The 16670-nt window shown below is 37.8% G+C and overlaps 1 protein-coding gene across 1 annotated transcript in view; it reads right to left on the reverse strand.

Annotated features, from left to right (window-relative positions):
• Positions 1-1388: 1388 nt before the first annotated feature.
• CACNG7 (calcium voltage-gated channel auxiliary subunit gamma 7) overlaps positions 1389-16670 on the reverse strand; it is a 92355-nt gene continuing 77073 nt past the window's right edge. The window contains exons 4-6 of the mRNA XM_069947546.1: positions 8443-8583; positions 5878-6023; positions 1389-2009 (exon numbers count right to left, since the gene is read on the reverse strand). Of these exons, the coding sequence (XP_069803647.1) occupies positions 1752-2009; positions 5878-6023; positions 8443-8583 (545 nt within the window). The 3' untranslated portion in view covers positions 1389-1751. The remainder of the gene's footprint in view (positions 2010-5877; positions 6024-8442; positions 8584-16670) is intronic.

Genomic DNA, 16670 nt, shown 5'->3' on the forward strand with positions numbered 1-16670 from the left:
GAACCACTTTGAGATTTACACGATTATTATAATGTGGACTTGTCATTGATTTCACCATTTTCTGTGTATAGGGTGAGATCCACTGTGAATCTGCAAAGCAGTCTGCATGTAATGCCTGCAATTTTTGGTTGTGTATTTTTGACAGATCTGCATGAAAAAAAATTGAGAAGTTTAAAGTAAAATTCAATTATGCCACCTGGAAAATTATTTTAACAACTTGAATGCCAATAAATATTTTCTTTTCCATATACATATATCTTATCCGTAATGACTTCCAGACAAAGCATTATTTTGTCACTATATCTCATGTTATATTTCTTACATTGCATTGATATATATATCAACTATCTATATACATTTCAGTGCTCTTTAGACACCATTATATTCTGCTCACTGCAGAAACAAAATGTCTTCCGTGGATGAAAGGATATACAATGGGCAAAATGCAAGCCAGGCCTTTCCAAGTCCCTGTGAAAATCACAGCATTAAAATAATTACATCAATTTATACATTATGTTTCTGTACATTATACCAACACTTGAGAATGTGTTGTAGGGATAGTGCAATGTGGGAAAATGCCTTCGATGTGTGTTGTTAGCGTAGTCTTCAACATGTGCCATTTTTTGTTCATTGTGCAAGGTTTTTAGGTGTGCGTGCTGCAGTTTACGTACTTCATTGTTGTCATTGTTGGCAGTACAAAGAATAAGATGTTCCAGACTGCTGATTAAACTAAGGAGGAAAAGAGAGGCATAAAGTATACAACCATGACAGGTCTATCAGATCATCAGCATCAAAAAACAGTGTCCTTGGTACCTTGACAAAATATTTCTGCTCGTACGATCAGATTACAATGCTTATTTAGCTTCAGTTCCTTAGGAAGGTTAACTGTGGAATTATAAAATAGCAATGCTTCAATGGAAATTGATTTTGGGGACATTGTGAATTGTCTGTTATCTACTGTAGCTAGCACAATGAACATAAAACAGTACCATCTATAAGACTTAAGTTAACAACCTCCAAGACGCTGCACCTCATGAAGAGGATGATAAAGGTAGTCTATTAGGTTTTCTAGTTTGTGGCCATGAAAGCTGAATGTTCAGTCCATGTGAACATCACAAATCCTCAGAATGTAACTTTTTTTTTCTTTTTCATTTGCTTCCTTGAGAATTAAGTAGCTCTGTTTTCTTCAGTCCTCTTTTCTTGCTGGAGAAATGTCGCTATATTAGCGTTTCCTTCTGATGAGTCTTGGTAACATTGCCTTAGAATAAAACAGTACAGAAAATGTTTTCTGCTTGTGTTTTTCCTTCCATTTTTCCATGTGAATAGTTGAAGAATTTAGAAATATTTTACACAGTCAAAAGTTCAGTATTGAATATCAATCTCCTTCAAAGTATTAAGAAACTACTTTATAGAAAACGCAAGAAAGAAAAAAAGGTTAGGCTAGAAAGAAAGGTTTAGAAATAATGTGATAAAGTAAGGTTTAAGAGATGGAAATATGATATGGCTACATTGTATAATTATGTTGTCTACAAAATTGTGAAAACAATAAAGAAACAAAATAAAAGGATCCATTACATGGTACATGAGCAGTAGAGTTCCGCAAAATGGGAAGTAAAAGCTCACTTTTTAAACTCTGCTATATAATGTCTCTAGTTTAACGTGTCATTAGGTTAAACTATGATGTCTATATGGCAAGTTTTATTGGAAAGAGATGTTTAGAACTTCCAAACAGTTTCAATTTCATGGTGCTTTTAGCAGGGTGACGTTGATATGTGTATGTGGTCTGGGTACTTGATTGCAGGTGGATAGTTCTGAGTCATCTGGATCGACACATCACTAGAGATTTCTGATGGGCTGCGGCCACGATGCCACACTTCAGGGTGTAGGAACTGACCTGAGTAGTCTGAACAGTCGCTGAGGCGAGGACGGTAGAAGGCTGGATGGGGACGATACATTTCCTCTTCTGCATAACGCTTCGTGAATAAGTACACGGACATGACACCAGCACCCTATAAAATAGATAATAAACATGAATTTGTAATACAATACAAAAATACATTTTATCTACAGACCCATTTAAGTCACATTGTATTATATGATATTAGGGGGTCACAGCTCTTTTGTGCTCCAGTGTGTAGCTCCAACTCATGACTGTGGATATGAATACTGAAGACTAAGCCGCTCCCACAGTGGTAGCCCTAACGTAGTAGCCTTATGTGGGAATCTGCCACTGGAGCTGTGTATAAAGTATTACAGGGTTAGGATTTCACATTAAGTGAGTAAAACAATCATTATGGGAGGTAACTTTAATCCTGTCCTTTTTTTTTTTAGCTTAAAGGGGTTATCGAGCATTTGAAAATTATTTATGTAATGATAAGAGATGAGCGAATAGTGAAATATTTGATAATTCAAAGTTCGATTCAAATAGCTCCCAATATTGGACTATTTGAACGAATCTCGAATCCCATTATAGTCTTTGGAAGAAAAATACTTGGAAATCAATATTCGACCACTAGGAGGTCACCAAGTGCACAATGAAACCTCAGGAAATGATGCCAACACCACTGGAACGCATATGGGACAGCAGGGGAAGCATGCCTGGCTGCATCTAACACTAGTGATGAACGTAAAGTAGAAGCGCACGTTTCAGTCTAGCGGTACACATTTGCGTACATATCAGGTGCAGTGTAAAATATATAATTACGAAAAATAACGATAACTACGAATCAGTAGAAGCAAGATAACAGGTATTATCCCGTAATCACAGTATACAGCCCTATGCTGGATATATACAGTGGTACCTTGGTTCTCATACTGCTCGGTTCTCAAACTGCTTGGAACTCGAACTGTATTTTCAAAGAAAGTTTGCTTTGGTTCTCAAACTCTTGCTCAGTTCTCAAACACTTTTCGGGCACCCAGTTTTGAAGTACTCTGTATCTGAACGTTTTTTCGAGCGTGGATGGTGGGTTGTACCTTGTGAGTTTAGCACTGGTGAGGCCTCACATACACTACAGTGCTGTATAAGACTGCTGGAGTGCATATACAGTACAGTAGTAATACAGTCAGTGCACCCCCATCTCATATATGTTACAGAGCTGGGATGGGGGGATTCTATACAGTAAAGGATGAGTGAGGAGTTTGTTACCACTTTACTATAATTTCTGGTTTTGTTCAACGTTTCTTGTGTATAATGTACTTTACAGTATAGTGCTGTTCTGTAATGTCCTGCAGTGATTACTGGGCACTTTTTAATGTAATATATGGGTACTGTAGGTAATTATTGGTGGGTGCTGGAACCAATTAAACACATGCCCTGTTAGAAAACATAACAAACATGTTATTCTTACGTCTCTGCGCTCCACTGGTGTCTTATTGTGGCATCTCAGGTGTCCCCCATTGACTGCAGTTGCCACAACTTCCGAGATGAACATCTTATGAGTGACAGCCTGCTCAGTCAATCACTGATAAGACAGCACAGTGGGCAGTAATTGGCTGAGCGGGCTGTCACTCATGAGACAAGTATGTCTAGGAATTGGCAAAGGCTGAAGTCAGCAGGGGACATCAGATACACCACAGCAGGACACCGATGGAGCACAAAGAGATAAGCTGTTGTTTATTTTTCTTTAAAAAAGGCGTTTTTTTTTTTGTTTTTTTTTTTGAGTGTGGGAGGAAACCAGTGTACCCAAAGGAAACCCACACAAACACAAAAAGAACATACAAACTTTTGTGTTCAGATTTTTACCCCAGACCCCAGTGCTGCAAGACTATCCAGTGCTAACAATATACAATGGTCCTCTCAGAAGTAATTAATTTTGTATGTCGAGGGACCACTGTGATTCATAGGTTCAGTACTACTTACTGCAATGTATTGTATGTGCTGAAGTACTCATTTTTAAAATGGTTATTCAACCTCCTTTTTTTAAAAATTTTTTTTACTTGGAAATGTTCCTATTTTACTGCAAAAATATCTTCTCTAAGATTATATGAAGCCGTCTTTGGGAGGAGAGCAAATGGGTTACTCTTCAAAAAATGCACATGGCCATATTATGGCTCTGTACAATTTCTGTGTAATGAGAACAGCTTCACAATATGGTGCCTATTGTGGAAGATGAAGCAGTGCTGCCCCCAGCTCCATGCATGTGGCTTTGCAGTAGGCATAGCATCTAAATCTTTTAGTATATCATCTACCTCAGATTAAAAATTTACCACTCATGTATGATAGATATTCTATTAACCCTGCTATTCTGTTCGGTTCTACTATACACATATAATGTTCCGGTCATTTTTGACTGGGCCTATTAAAGTCTGGAATTTAACTAATTTAAGTGTTTTATTTGAATTTCTCTTGCATTATTATACCGTGTGTGAACATAGTTGTTCATAAACAAATTAAAAATGAAATAAAAAACGTAATTTTTATTTTTTTGTGTCAAAAAATGTTACATGGCCTTATTGCATTATTCATGCATATTGCACATTTGCAAAAAAAAAAATTGGATCTATTTCACGCCATAACACAAATGCATTGTATGCCGACACATCAAGAATGTTATAAAAAGCAACCATTGGCCACCGATTAGTTTTACGTTTACAGGTGTAAGTGCCTATGAGTTGATCTAGAGTATTAGCTGCCCCTTTTGTGGCATTGTAATGTAACATCATGTCTGGCTTTCTGTTGTCTCGGTTACTGATTGCATTATCATGGGGCACTGTGCTCATCAGAATGACACATTTGTTTTTTGGGAACATAAGAAACTACTGTTGTAAAATAAAATGTAGATCTATAAACGTCTCTCTTACTGAGAATATCTTGCAGCAGTTCTGGCTTATTTTTTCTAACAGTTCTCAGCATGGTTATTTTTCTTTTCAGCAACATCTGCCCCAGTTGGTGTGATGTGAAAAAATTGTCACATGTAACATTTTGTCCTTTGAGCCCATGTGTCAAATCCAAAACTACTCGCATATTTTGATTTTTTTCAGCTCTTTCTCCTGGGTTTTTTCCTATGTATACCTGAGCATTTACAGTGTATGAACTTTTGCTGTCTAACAGAGGCCATATTTTGATGCCATAGTTTGCAGGTTTACTTGGAATATACTGTCTGAATGGGCACCTACCTCTGAATGACACCAATTTTTTTTATCTACAGTCACATTTTCACCAGCATTATATAAAATGTATGTATGTGTAACTCTGCATGGACCAAAAGGACCTAGATAAACTGATAAATAGTAGTAGATGAACTATATAGACCAAAATGAGATTATAACTCCTTTATTTTTTTTCAAAAAATGGCTGGGGATTAGTATAAAAGGCTAAGTGTAAAAAAAGACGTGGGGCACAAAGTAAATAAAAAAAAGAAATAAATAAAAACTGATATTAGTAAGAACCCCTCAAATGAGGAAAAGTCAATGAACCACAAGTTTCTGAACCGCATAATGAATATTTTAAAAAATATCAAATTTCAATTTTTTTTGACCGAACACAACAGCAGGGTTAATATAATCCTTGCTTAGTATAGTCATTGATCTTAAAAATGTGTTATTAGGGTACAAACCCACTTGACGTATTTGCTGCGTTAATCAGTCTTAAAAATAAGCAGGCAAAACGCAGGTTGGCTTTATACGATTGTTCTGTGTTAAAATACGCAATTGCGTATTTTTGAAGCGTGAAGCTTGTTGTTAGCAAAGCATCAGTTGTTAACAACCTGTGTGAAAAACGCATGTAGCTTCACGCTTCAAAAATACGCAATTGCGTATTTTAATGCAGAACAATCGTATAAAGCCAACCTGCGTTTTGCCTGCTTATTTTTAAGACTGATTCACGCAGCAAATACGTCAAGTGGGTTTGTACCCTTAATAAAAATAAAGGTTACAAACCTCTTTTAGTAGGAATGAGGAAGCCGCAAAAGCAAAAGACCACCCGTATCGGTAATGGAAGTACTGTTCAGAACTACTAGGCCTGTTCATAACTTCATCATTAATACTGGAGATGTAAAGAACCAAACCTACCACAAGGGAAAGGCCTGTAATACAATCATAACACAATTAGAAGAATTGTAGTAAGAATAGTAGGAGTAAGTGACATTTAGTGACCATCAAATACGGATAACATTTGTTTTTAAAATAGAATACATCATATAATACCTACATAATAATATATATATATATATATATATATATATATATATATATATATATATATTTATTATACAGTACATCCATACATAATAAAAGACATATAGTAATACATAGTACAATTTCGTCAAATGCAATCTCTACATAATAAAGCACGTTTTTGATTAATTATATTTTGTGGCTTTATTATGTGCTTTAATGCCCTCACAAATAACCCTCTGTATGATGCCTGTAGTGTTACATCACTGTGTGCATTATTACATAGCTGTAATATTACTGTATGTGTTTAGAGCATCAGTTAATTTTTACTGGTTTTTACAGTTTAATTTTTGAAAAGTAATCTGCAAGCATTAAAGCCCGAGAAGCTAGGAACGGTGCCATGGGAGGAGTTAAAGGAAGTTTACATGTAGTATGGGGCTTAGCCCAGTTAAATTAACCCCCTGGGGTCCAGACTGTCATTTTCAGCTGCAAGACACATTAGAACTTTATAAATCTGGGCCAATGTGTTCATCATTAACCCAGTGTGCAACATGTGACAGCGTGCAACATGTGTTATCATAGGTTTTATTAGTTGAATTGCTACAAGTGCAACTGATGTATGTATAAGCATATGATATTTGTGTGATTATATAAAATATAACCTCCAGTAAGCTAAAAACAAAAACAAAAACAAAACAACAACAACTGAAGGTTAAAAAAAAGAAAATGAAAAAAAAGTTTAAAATGAATATATTGAAATCAGTAGTTTTTTTTTTTAAAGCTCATAGTTCTGCTAGGTCTTCTGTTGAATGATCTTAAGAACATTTAGGAACGTCACCTCTATCAATTTTCTGTGGTAGCTTTTTATGTTGAGCATTTTCATTTTTTTTAGTCTGTGACTTCAAAGCATTACGGCTTTTTAAGGGTAGGCTCAAAAGTGCTCAATCCAATGTGAATTTCACGCTAACTATTCAATGCTGCTCATTTCAGCTATTTATGCATATTGTTTAAATCCACAGCATCAAATCTGCCTACTAAACTTTCAGTGTAAAATCCACAGTGAATTTAGCATATGTCAGGGTACCCTTAAACTGATTTACGGTTATGCTTTAAAGCAACAATTTTTTTATAGATTTACTCTGTTTTATTTATTCTGTTTTACTTTGTCTAATAATGTTAACTTTTTGCACTGTAATATTTATTATATGTTTGTTTAATAAATTTTATATTTTACGTTTGCCTAATGTGCTACTACTTTTATACTTTTTATTTCCAATCTTTTTTGAAAGGAAAGATTATTAGGCAATTTGGTTTGAATGGAATTAACTTTCCTCAGTTCATCACAGTGAAAGGTAGAAATGAAATTTACCTAATTTTCTATTGGGTTAAATGGTCAGATGATGACATGGGATAGTTCAGAGATCATTACAGTCTCTGGAGTAAGATTTGTGGTGTAGGATTCAGTTGTATTTTTTATAAAATTGTTGTTAGAGAGAAAGCTTTCTTTTACAAATTGTGGAGGCCCAAGAATAAATGAAACAACAATATGGCCCTCTATCTAGTATTTTGCTTACAGTTTTGCATGTGCGTTGTTACTTTTTTTTTCTTTAGGCCTGCTCTTAGTAAAATTTTCTGACTAGAATAGTAGATTTAGATGTTAGTTTATTGTTGAAAACTTAATGATAATGCCCAAATCCAGGGTTCATATTGTTGTTTGGAACATTTGATGTACATGATGGATTTTTAAACGAGAACCCAGTAAATGGATGGTTCTACATATCAAGGAATTAAGAAAATTAGATGATGTATTATTAGCCCTAATTAGCAGGTCAAGCAAATAGATCGTATCAGTTCCCAAGAAAAGGTTGTCACCAAAAGATAAAAAAGGAGGTGTTGTGATGGGTGTGAAGAATTGCATATTGTTAATAGGGACAAGATAAGATCTCACGATTACAGTTCGATAGAAGACGTTAGATGTAGCTCTAGGGGGTCTGGGAAAACATGGATACAGCTATAGTTCTTCAGCTACCGGTATTGTAATGCCAAATGATCGCTTTGAGCTTTTTTGGAGGGTAGGGATAGGTTTAGATGCCTGCAATCTTGTACAGATCAAGTTGTCCAAGCAAGCATAGGGGTAGTTTTAGTTAGTTTGTTGCACTCAGGCCGGCTGGGTGTGACCGAGGCCAGGAGAGGTGCTGTTTCTGTATTGTATACCCTGGTAGCTATGCTCTAGCTATAGATAGCAATTCTGATATAGAAAACACAATACTAAATGTATTCTACCACAAAAGCTGATATTTCACATATAATACCTGTTTAAAAACTTACCAGAGAGAATAAAGAAGATGCCAGACACAAAAGCAAGTATTGTCCTCTGTGGCCGTATGTGCCCAATGTTGCTGATAACAAAGGCGGTAAAAACAAGAAAAAGGCTGACCATGGGAAATGGTGTAGCACTACGGATGGTCTCTGCACAAAGGGTAAAAAAAAAACACATCTGTAAGCAGACCAATGCTTCTACATTTCTGGAATACATTCAAGAATTTGCTGAAGAACAAATGGTTACACAAGACTCAAAAAGTCAAATCTGAGTTTTGAATACAGATATACGTATGATGTAAAATGTAAATTTTTCAAATACAGGTGTAATCTCTTGTTTACAGGATTGCACACTATAATCAAGAGCAATGACATGCATAACATAGAGGTTAACTAACTGACTGCTATGGGTCCCTCGGAGAGAAAAGGGTCCAGCCCATGTGAAACCCATACCATTTGCAACTTGATGTCAGTACCAGTTCTCTTAAAGGAGAAGTCCGGCCAAAATTAATTTTTGATATGTTGTTACTTATGAAAAGTTATACAAATTTCTAATGTACATTAATTATGGGAAATGCACATATAGAGCTATTTCCCTTAATTTAGTAGATCAGGAAGTGTTAGAAATATCTCTGAAGAAGTGACGTCACGACCCAGGGTGTAATTCCTATGGAGTGTCCAGCAGGGGGCGCTCTCTATATAGAAGTCTATGGGACTTTATTGTTTCTATGGGTTTCTATGTAATGTAATGTAATGTAATGTAGTGTACAGTGCTTTATTGAATGAATACATCTATGGAATACTTTGGGGAGCAAGTGTCCTTGCTCCCCAAAGTATTGCATAAATGTATTCATTCAGTACATTCAATACACAGTAAGCCCGCCGATCCGCCGCATTTCCGCCGCATTCCCGCCGATCCGCCGCATTCCCGCCGATCCGGACCATATACATTTAACTACAGCTCCCATCATCTGCTTCTAGTATGAACAGGTGATGGGAGCTGTAGTTGGGTAAGGGATATGACATGCCGCCGGGCGCAGGGGGGAGCCGCTCAGTACACAGCAGCTCTCCTCCTCCTCCTTCCGTGATAACTTCCGCCTATACCAATGCTGACTCCCTGCCTGGCCGCCGCTCTCCGCTCTCCCCCCCATACATACCGGCTCCCGATGCATCCTGGTGTCCGCGCTGATGCCGGGAGCCGGTATATGTGAGCGGAGAGCGGCGGCCAGGCAGGGAGTCAGCATTGGTATAGGCGGAAGTTATCCCGGAAGGAGCAGGAGGAGGGGGGAGCGCTCCTGTGTACTGAGCGGCTCCCCCCTGCACCCGGCGGCATGTCATATCCCTTACCCAACTACAGCTCCCATCACCTGTTCATACTAGAAGCAGATGATGGGAGCTGTAGTTCAATGTATATGGTCCGGATCGGCGGGAATGCGGCGGATCAGCGTGTGGCGGATCTGCGGAAATTCGGCGGATCGGCGGGCTTACTGTGTATTGAATGTATTGAATGAATACATTTATGCAATACTTTGGGGAGCAAGGACACTTGCTCCCCAAAGTATTCCATAGATGTATTCATTCAATAAAGCACTGTACACTACATTACATTACATTACATAGAAACAATAAAGTCCCATAGACTTCTATATAGAGAGCGCCCCCTGCTGGACACTCCATAGGAATTACACCCTGGGTCGTGACGTCACTTCTTCAGAGATATTTCTAACACTTCCTGATCTACTAAATTAAGGGAAATAGCAGTATATGTGCATTTCCTATAATTAATGTACATTAGAAATTTGTATAACTTTTCATAAGTAACAACATATCAAAAATTAATTTTGGCCAGACTTCTCCTTTAAGAATGATGAGCAAACAAGAGGTTAGATAACTGGCACACGGATCATGTAAAGCTTGTGGAGAGGGGAAGAGACACCAGGCTGTCATGTCCTAGATGATAAAAGATGTCACTATAATCAAGGTCCGTTTTTTTTTCTATGGATCCCCCTCTCTTCTATGTGCATATCAAGTATGACATATACTCCAATTGTTCCAAGTGTGTACTATTTTAGATCTAGATTTTCATTATTTTGGTTTTGATGTACAGGAAAGAAACATCCAAAGCTGAATAATTAATACATAATATTCAAAAAATAAACGTCCGGTAATAATGCATATAGGGTGGAGAATTAAAGAAGCCACTATGTCCAAAACAGCACATGTAAATTATATTTAAGCCAAATCACATTACAAAAACAATATTGCTTTTTATAAACACCAACAACTGAACTGCTGCACACTTCTTTTCTAAGAATAATGGCCAGTATGATCTGGGAACACTTTGCTATTTTTTTTCTCTCACCAAAACAACTAAAAACGTTCCAACACCTAATCTATAAAGTTAAAAATGTTAATTCATCAGCTATAGAAACTGGCTTCTCTATGAAACAGTGAAGGAAGCAATGTCCCACATTATGCTATGTTTTCCCTTCCTTAGAATATGATGTAGTGTGTTGAAATCTGCACATTACTAATGCCACATCTGAATTCTTTTGCAAATAGGATGCTGAACAACCCATATAATACATACAGAACTGAAAAGTCTACATACAATGGGTTCAAGTACAGTATTTTAAGAAATGTTCTGTCACCAAAAAACTGGTTTTGGCTACATTCACACGTTCCTCTTTTTTTGTGGACCGTATACTATGTCCGCAATTTTTAGTCCCTGACCGGCAAAAATGCATCCGTAATTCGTCCGTACCAACCGTATTTATGTGCATTTGTAAAAGTGTGCAGTAAGGCTATGTTCCCACGTTGTTTTTGGGATGTTTTATGGCCACCTTTTGGGACGGCCATGATTTTGGCTACAAAATTTGGGTACATTATGCAAATTACAGTCATAATTTCCAAATTATGGTCTTTGGCAGTTTGGCAGACTTTATTTTTTGATGGCCGCCATTTTTGCAACAAAACAAGTCTGTTTTATGCAAATGAAGGTGCCAAAATGACAGAAGTCCAAAAGGCAGTCATAAAATTGGCAAAAAACTATGTTTTGGGAATATAGCCTAAAAATGGTGCAATGGTCAAAACAATGACACAAGCTAAAACAACAGATCTATATTTTTAATTACAGATAAACCCATAGATTTCTTTTGGTGAGTCCATAGTGCTGTGATAGTACACACTAGGGCATGTCAGTATTTTTTGCTGTAGAGATCACGGCCAAATCACCAAGCTATAAAATAATGGATGCGTTAATGGGGCCATAGAAACCTATGGGACCATACTTTGCAGATTCACAACTATGATCAAAAACTACGGTCATGTGAATGAGGCCTTAAAATATGCAATTAAGAGGTGTAATAACGGTCAATCTAGGTCTTTGTGGTTTATAAAAGAAAGACATTTAGTTGTCTTGTTCAAGCCATATATTTTAAAATAATTTAGAAAGTTTTCTGAGAACATAAAAATGTTATTCCTTTGTACTGGCTGAGAGCACACTAAATAAGCCACAATAATTGCATCTTCTGTAAAACCTGCCCACTACTGATGTAGGGGCTAATGGTATCCAGCTATGATCCTTTCTTATCAAAATTGCCTCTTATTACCTATGCATAAAATTAAGGTATGCCTCCACAGATTTGCTGCCTGTTCATATTCCAATACATATGTAAGAGCTATATCTCCAGGCTTGAAGAACAACTATTAAATCATTAATGAATTTTTATAAGAGTGCAGTAAACTAGGGAGAAATATATTTGTACTGTTTTAGCCAGTAAAAAGAAGAGTTAGGAGTTTATAACTTTTAATGGCTACTTTAAACAATGATGAAAATACAAAGTTTTTGAGGCTAGTTAGGTCTTTTCATCTGGAAAACTAATGCATTGTAAGAGCTTACCAAGCAGGGCCCTCACTCCTCATGTATGGATAACTATATGTATATCTCTGTAATGTCTGATTTTTGTCTATGTATGTAACACCAGAATTGTAAAGTGCTGCGGAATCTGTTGAATAATCTATTATTATTACTATAAAAGCTTGCCAGTTGATGGCTGCTGGTTAAAGCAATCAATACAGTGAGATCCTATGTGCATTGCTCCCTGGGAAACACAAATATTTCCTGGCTAATCCTGTGTTGATTCTTTAATGAGGCTCCACAGACTCTCTTGTTTACATATTTGTATTTCCCGGGGAGCAATGCACCTAGGATTTCACTTTATTGAGCACTCTAACTTGCAGCCGACAGTGTTTTCTTTAGCTGGTCTCCCTGAGATCAGTGATCCCATATGGCTCTACTAGGCATTGCTCCTACCTAGCCAGAATCTTGCTCCAAACTGGTGATGGGCAACACCCTGAAACAGCTGTCTGTGGATGGATACCTGGCCTTGGTTTTTCCCTTGTCATTCCATTGACTTATAGGGCCACTTTAGATGATGGATTCCTTACAAGAGCCACCCATTGGCTGGGGATATCTGGCTAGTCCTGTGTTTTGAGACTCTTAAATGAGGCTCCATGACCTCTCTTTTTGCATTTTTCTTACCAACCTATTCTGGTTGTTAGACATACTGCCTCTAGGCCAGCACCTGATGTTGTTGTGTTATACGTATCTTCTACTATTCCTCCCATTTGTAACATCTATGTATACAGAATCTAATGTGATTTATGCCTAGTATGTTCTTATGTTCTATTGACATCTAGTAGTTGTTTTGTAAAATCACAGAGCGAGTATTATATATTATTATATATATATACTGAATATGCTTTATGCTTGGAAGGTTCTAGAATGTGAGCAGTCTCTGCTCAGCCACCAATCAGCTCTCTCATGTCTAAAGTGGAGGGGTATAGTTTAGTATTCAGGGTAGAGTGTGGAGTTCAGTGCAGAAACCCTGGGTCACATGAGCATACCACTCCAGAGAACATAGCCTTTACCAGGAATTACCAGTCCAGTCCAGGAGGTTCTTACCTATTGTTATTTCTTGAAGTATAGTGGTCACAATGATTGATTCAGGTATTCCGCAAGAATAGATTTGTACAAGTGCTTTACTGTATTTCGGGACCTGCGCAGGGTTTTAGGCCAGGCCTAGCCATCTAAGGCCACTATTGGGCCTATGGCCATCTGTCTATACCCTAAAACTGCACTCTGTACATAATTTGTGTTTATTGATTCTGGAGTACTCATAAAAACAACCCATTAATACTTCTCTTCTGAAGAAACTAATGGATGTGATCTGACTATTTCTGCACCTACACTGACCTGCACCACTGTACCCTTTGCATACTGCACAAGGCCTCCAGGCACAGGGATTACCTTCCCCCTTGTGTCTGTGATCATTGCTCAAAGTCCAGCCTGCCCAGAGATATCTCAAGTCAAGTGGTGTCCTACCAAGATTATCTAGCTGGGTCCTGCCAGATACTGTACAACCTTCCAAAAAAGCCAGTAAAATGTGTTAAAATAACCTTAAACAAGCAATCTATTATACCAGTTATTTCTCTATTTGTTGACGTGTCTGTTTTTGTTTCTGTTCCTATTGGGCTGAACCTATTCTTCCTTACAGCACACTGTAAAATCCCCAGCTTGACACATAAAACTCCACTTATGCAATAAAATCAAGCCAAGTTCAGCAATATGACATGGGATAGGATTTCCCCATTTGCTGGACTCTTTCGATATATTACATTTTTTATGTGTCAAACATAATCAGTACACATGGTAACACTTGTGGTATATCCGAAATTGCGTTTCTTAGAGTAAATACATGGACCACATTGAATCATGAAAAACAACATAGATACATATATGCAACATAATAAAAAACAACCAGTATAGCCATATATCAGACACAAACACCACCACTTAGACTGGAAGCCATTGCTTTAAGGCTCTCTGTACCTGACCTTTCCTCAGAGTAGAACTTTGTATTGGGAAGAAGACTAGCATCATACACTACTCTGAAGACCGACTGTTTCTGTGGTGGAAGAAAGAATATATGTCAGATAACCACTTGCTAAATTCATTATTTGCATTATTGTATGTGTCATTTTCTTCCTGTCTACCAAAATATAGTCAAGCTGCCTTATTATTTTTTACATATTCCATGGCTGGCGGTATAAACAGATGCAGACTATGGTCACAGCTCAGCCCAAATTAGACTCTACCTGTTTCTTTACATACAGCAACTACTGTACATGACCTCATTAGTGACAACAATGTACAGGCTGAGCCGCAGCCACATGGTGTGACTGGAGCTAAGCAAACTCAATATGGAAAATGTTTAAATAAGATCCTTAAGGCAAAGTTCACACAATGTATTTTTTCATTTAATAACGGCCATTGTTGCAACCGTCATTATTAAATGAAAAAATACATTGCATTGACTTCAATGGAATCCCGGCTGGGGTGTATACACTCTTGTTGGGATTCCTTGCAGGGCACAAAAAACTGACATGCCACACAAGAGTGACAGAGCAGACAACGTAAAGTTCAGCTCCGGCCACACTCTCCAATTCACTATAGCAGACAATGTAATGGGGGCACACCAGAATGCATCCCTATCTCAATTCAAAAGAAATTAAGTTCATCCAGCCGGCACTGCAGTACCGGCTAGGATGAACTTTACTGACACTTGCTATTTGTGAATGCACCCTTAGGCTATGTTCACACTACGTAAAAGTACGGCCGTTGTTGCCAACTGTACTTTGTACGGTGTGGAACACTGTCTTATCTGCTATGGGATCCGGCCTAAGCCTATACACATAGTATACGCTCCGGCTGGGATGCCATACATCGCCGCAAAGAACTGACATGTCAGAAAGACCTGTCAGTTCACACAATGAAGCGAGCGGCTCCAGCTGAAAGCTTCATTGTGTGCTGTGTGAAGTTCTGATGCGGACTCGCCCGCATTAGAGCACTGCGGCTGGAAAGATCATCCGGGATGATCTTTGCAGAGACCGGCCGTTCACATAGTGTGAACATAGCTTAAGGCTATGTTCCCACCATGTAAAAATGAAAACAATCAATTGTTAATAATAGGCATTGTTTTGCAACAACGGCTGCTAGTTGCCCTTGTTTTTACATTGTATGCACATAGCCTTTGTATGTTCCATAAGTAGGGAAAATAAGTATTTGATACACTGCCGATTTTGCTTCTACCTATAAAGAATAGAGAGGTCTGTCATTTTTATTGTAGGTACACTTCAATTGTGAGACACAGAATCTATAAAAAAGATTGCAGAGAATCACATTGTATGATTTTTAAATATTATTTGGCTTCTTAGGCAGTATCCATGTTTTCCAGAACTCCCTAGGGCTGCATCCAACTTCTTCAACCAACGGTAATCAGATGCCAAGCATTCTGGGTCAGAATGAGATTTGTTCATCTCTAGTATGGTTCTGAATAAGGAATTAGCCCAGAGCTACACAGGAGAACCTGGTCAATGACCTGAAGAAAGCTGGGACCACAGTCTCATGAGTAATCCTACAGGGCACGCAAGGTCCCCTTGCTCATGCCTACACATGTCCAGGAGTTTTGGAGTTTGTCAAAGACCATTTGCCAACAACCTCCTTCCCTCAGTATTGAAGAGGGATCATGGCTGGGTCTTTCAGCATGACAATGACCCAAAACAAAAAGCCGGGGCAACTAAGTAGTGGCTTCGTAAGAATCATTTCAAGGTCCTGGTTCTGTTAAAAATCAAACAATATGATCATCTGGAATTTTTGAAATCTGGACAACTTGGACTAGACAATTTAAGGCTTCATTCACATGTCCGTAGCGTGAACCATAATTGCGGACCATAATTGCAGACCCACTATTGCAGACAGCACATAGATTTGCATCCATAAAGGTCCGCAATTCATGGTCCTCTGTACAGACTGACAGTGATCACGAATCACAGTCCCATACACACGAACAAACCTGTGAATGGGGCCTAAGGCACAGCATTTTTTGAGGTAGAAATATGGCCAAATTTTGACTAAAAAAAAAAAAAATAGACATCCAAAAATAATTGACATTATCATTATTTTGATGTCCATGCAGACAATGTACGTTATTTTATACACTGGATGATCTTTGCAGAGACCGGCCGTTCACATAGTGTGAACATAGCTTAAGGCTATGTTCCCACCATGTAAAAATGAAAACAATCAATTGTTAATAATAGGCATTGTTTTGCAACAACGGCTGCTAGTTGCCCTTGTTTTTACATTGTATGCACATAGCCTTTGTATGTTCCAT

Source organism: Dendropsophus ebraccatus, chromosome 12 (assembly GCF_027789765.1).
Source record: "Dendropsophus ebraccatus isolate aDenEbr1 chromosome 12, aDenEbr1.pat, whole genome shotgun sequence".
Taxonomy (NCBI): Eukaryota; Metazoa; Chordata; class Amphibia; order Anura; family Hylidae; genus Dendropsophus; species Dendropsophus ebraccatus.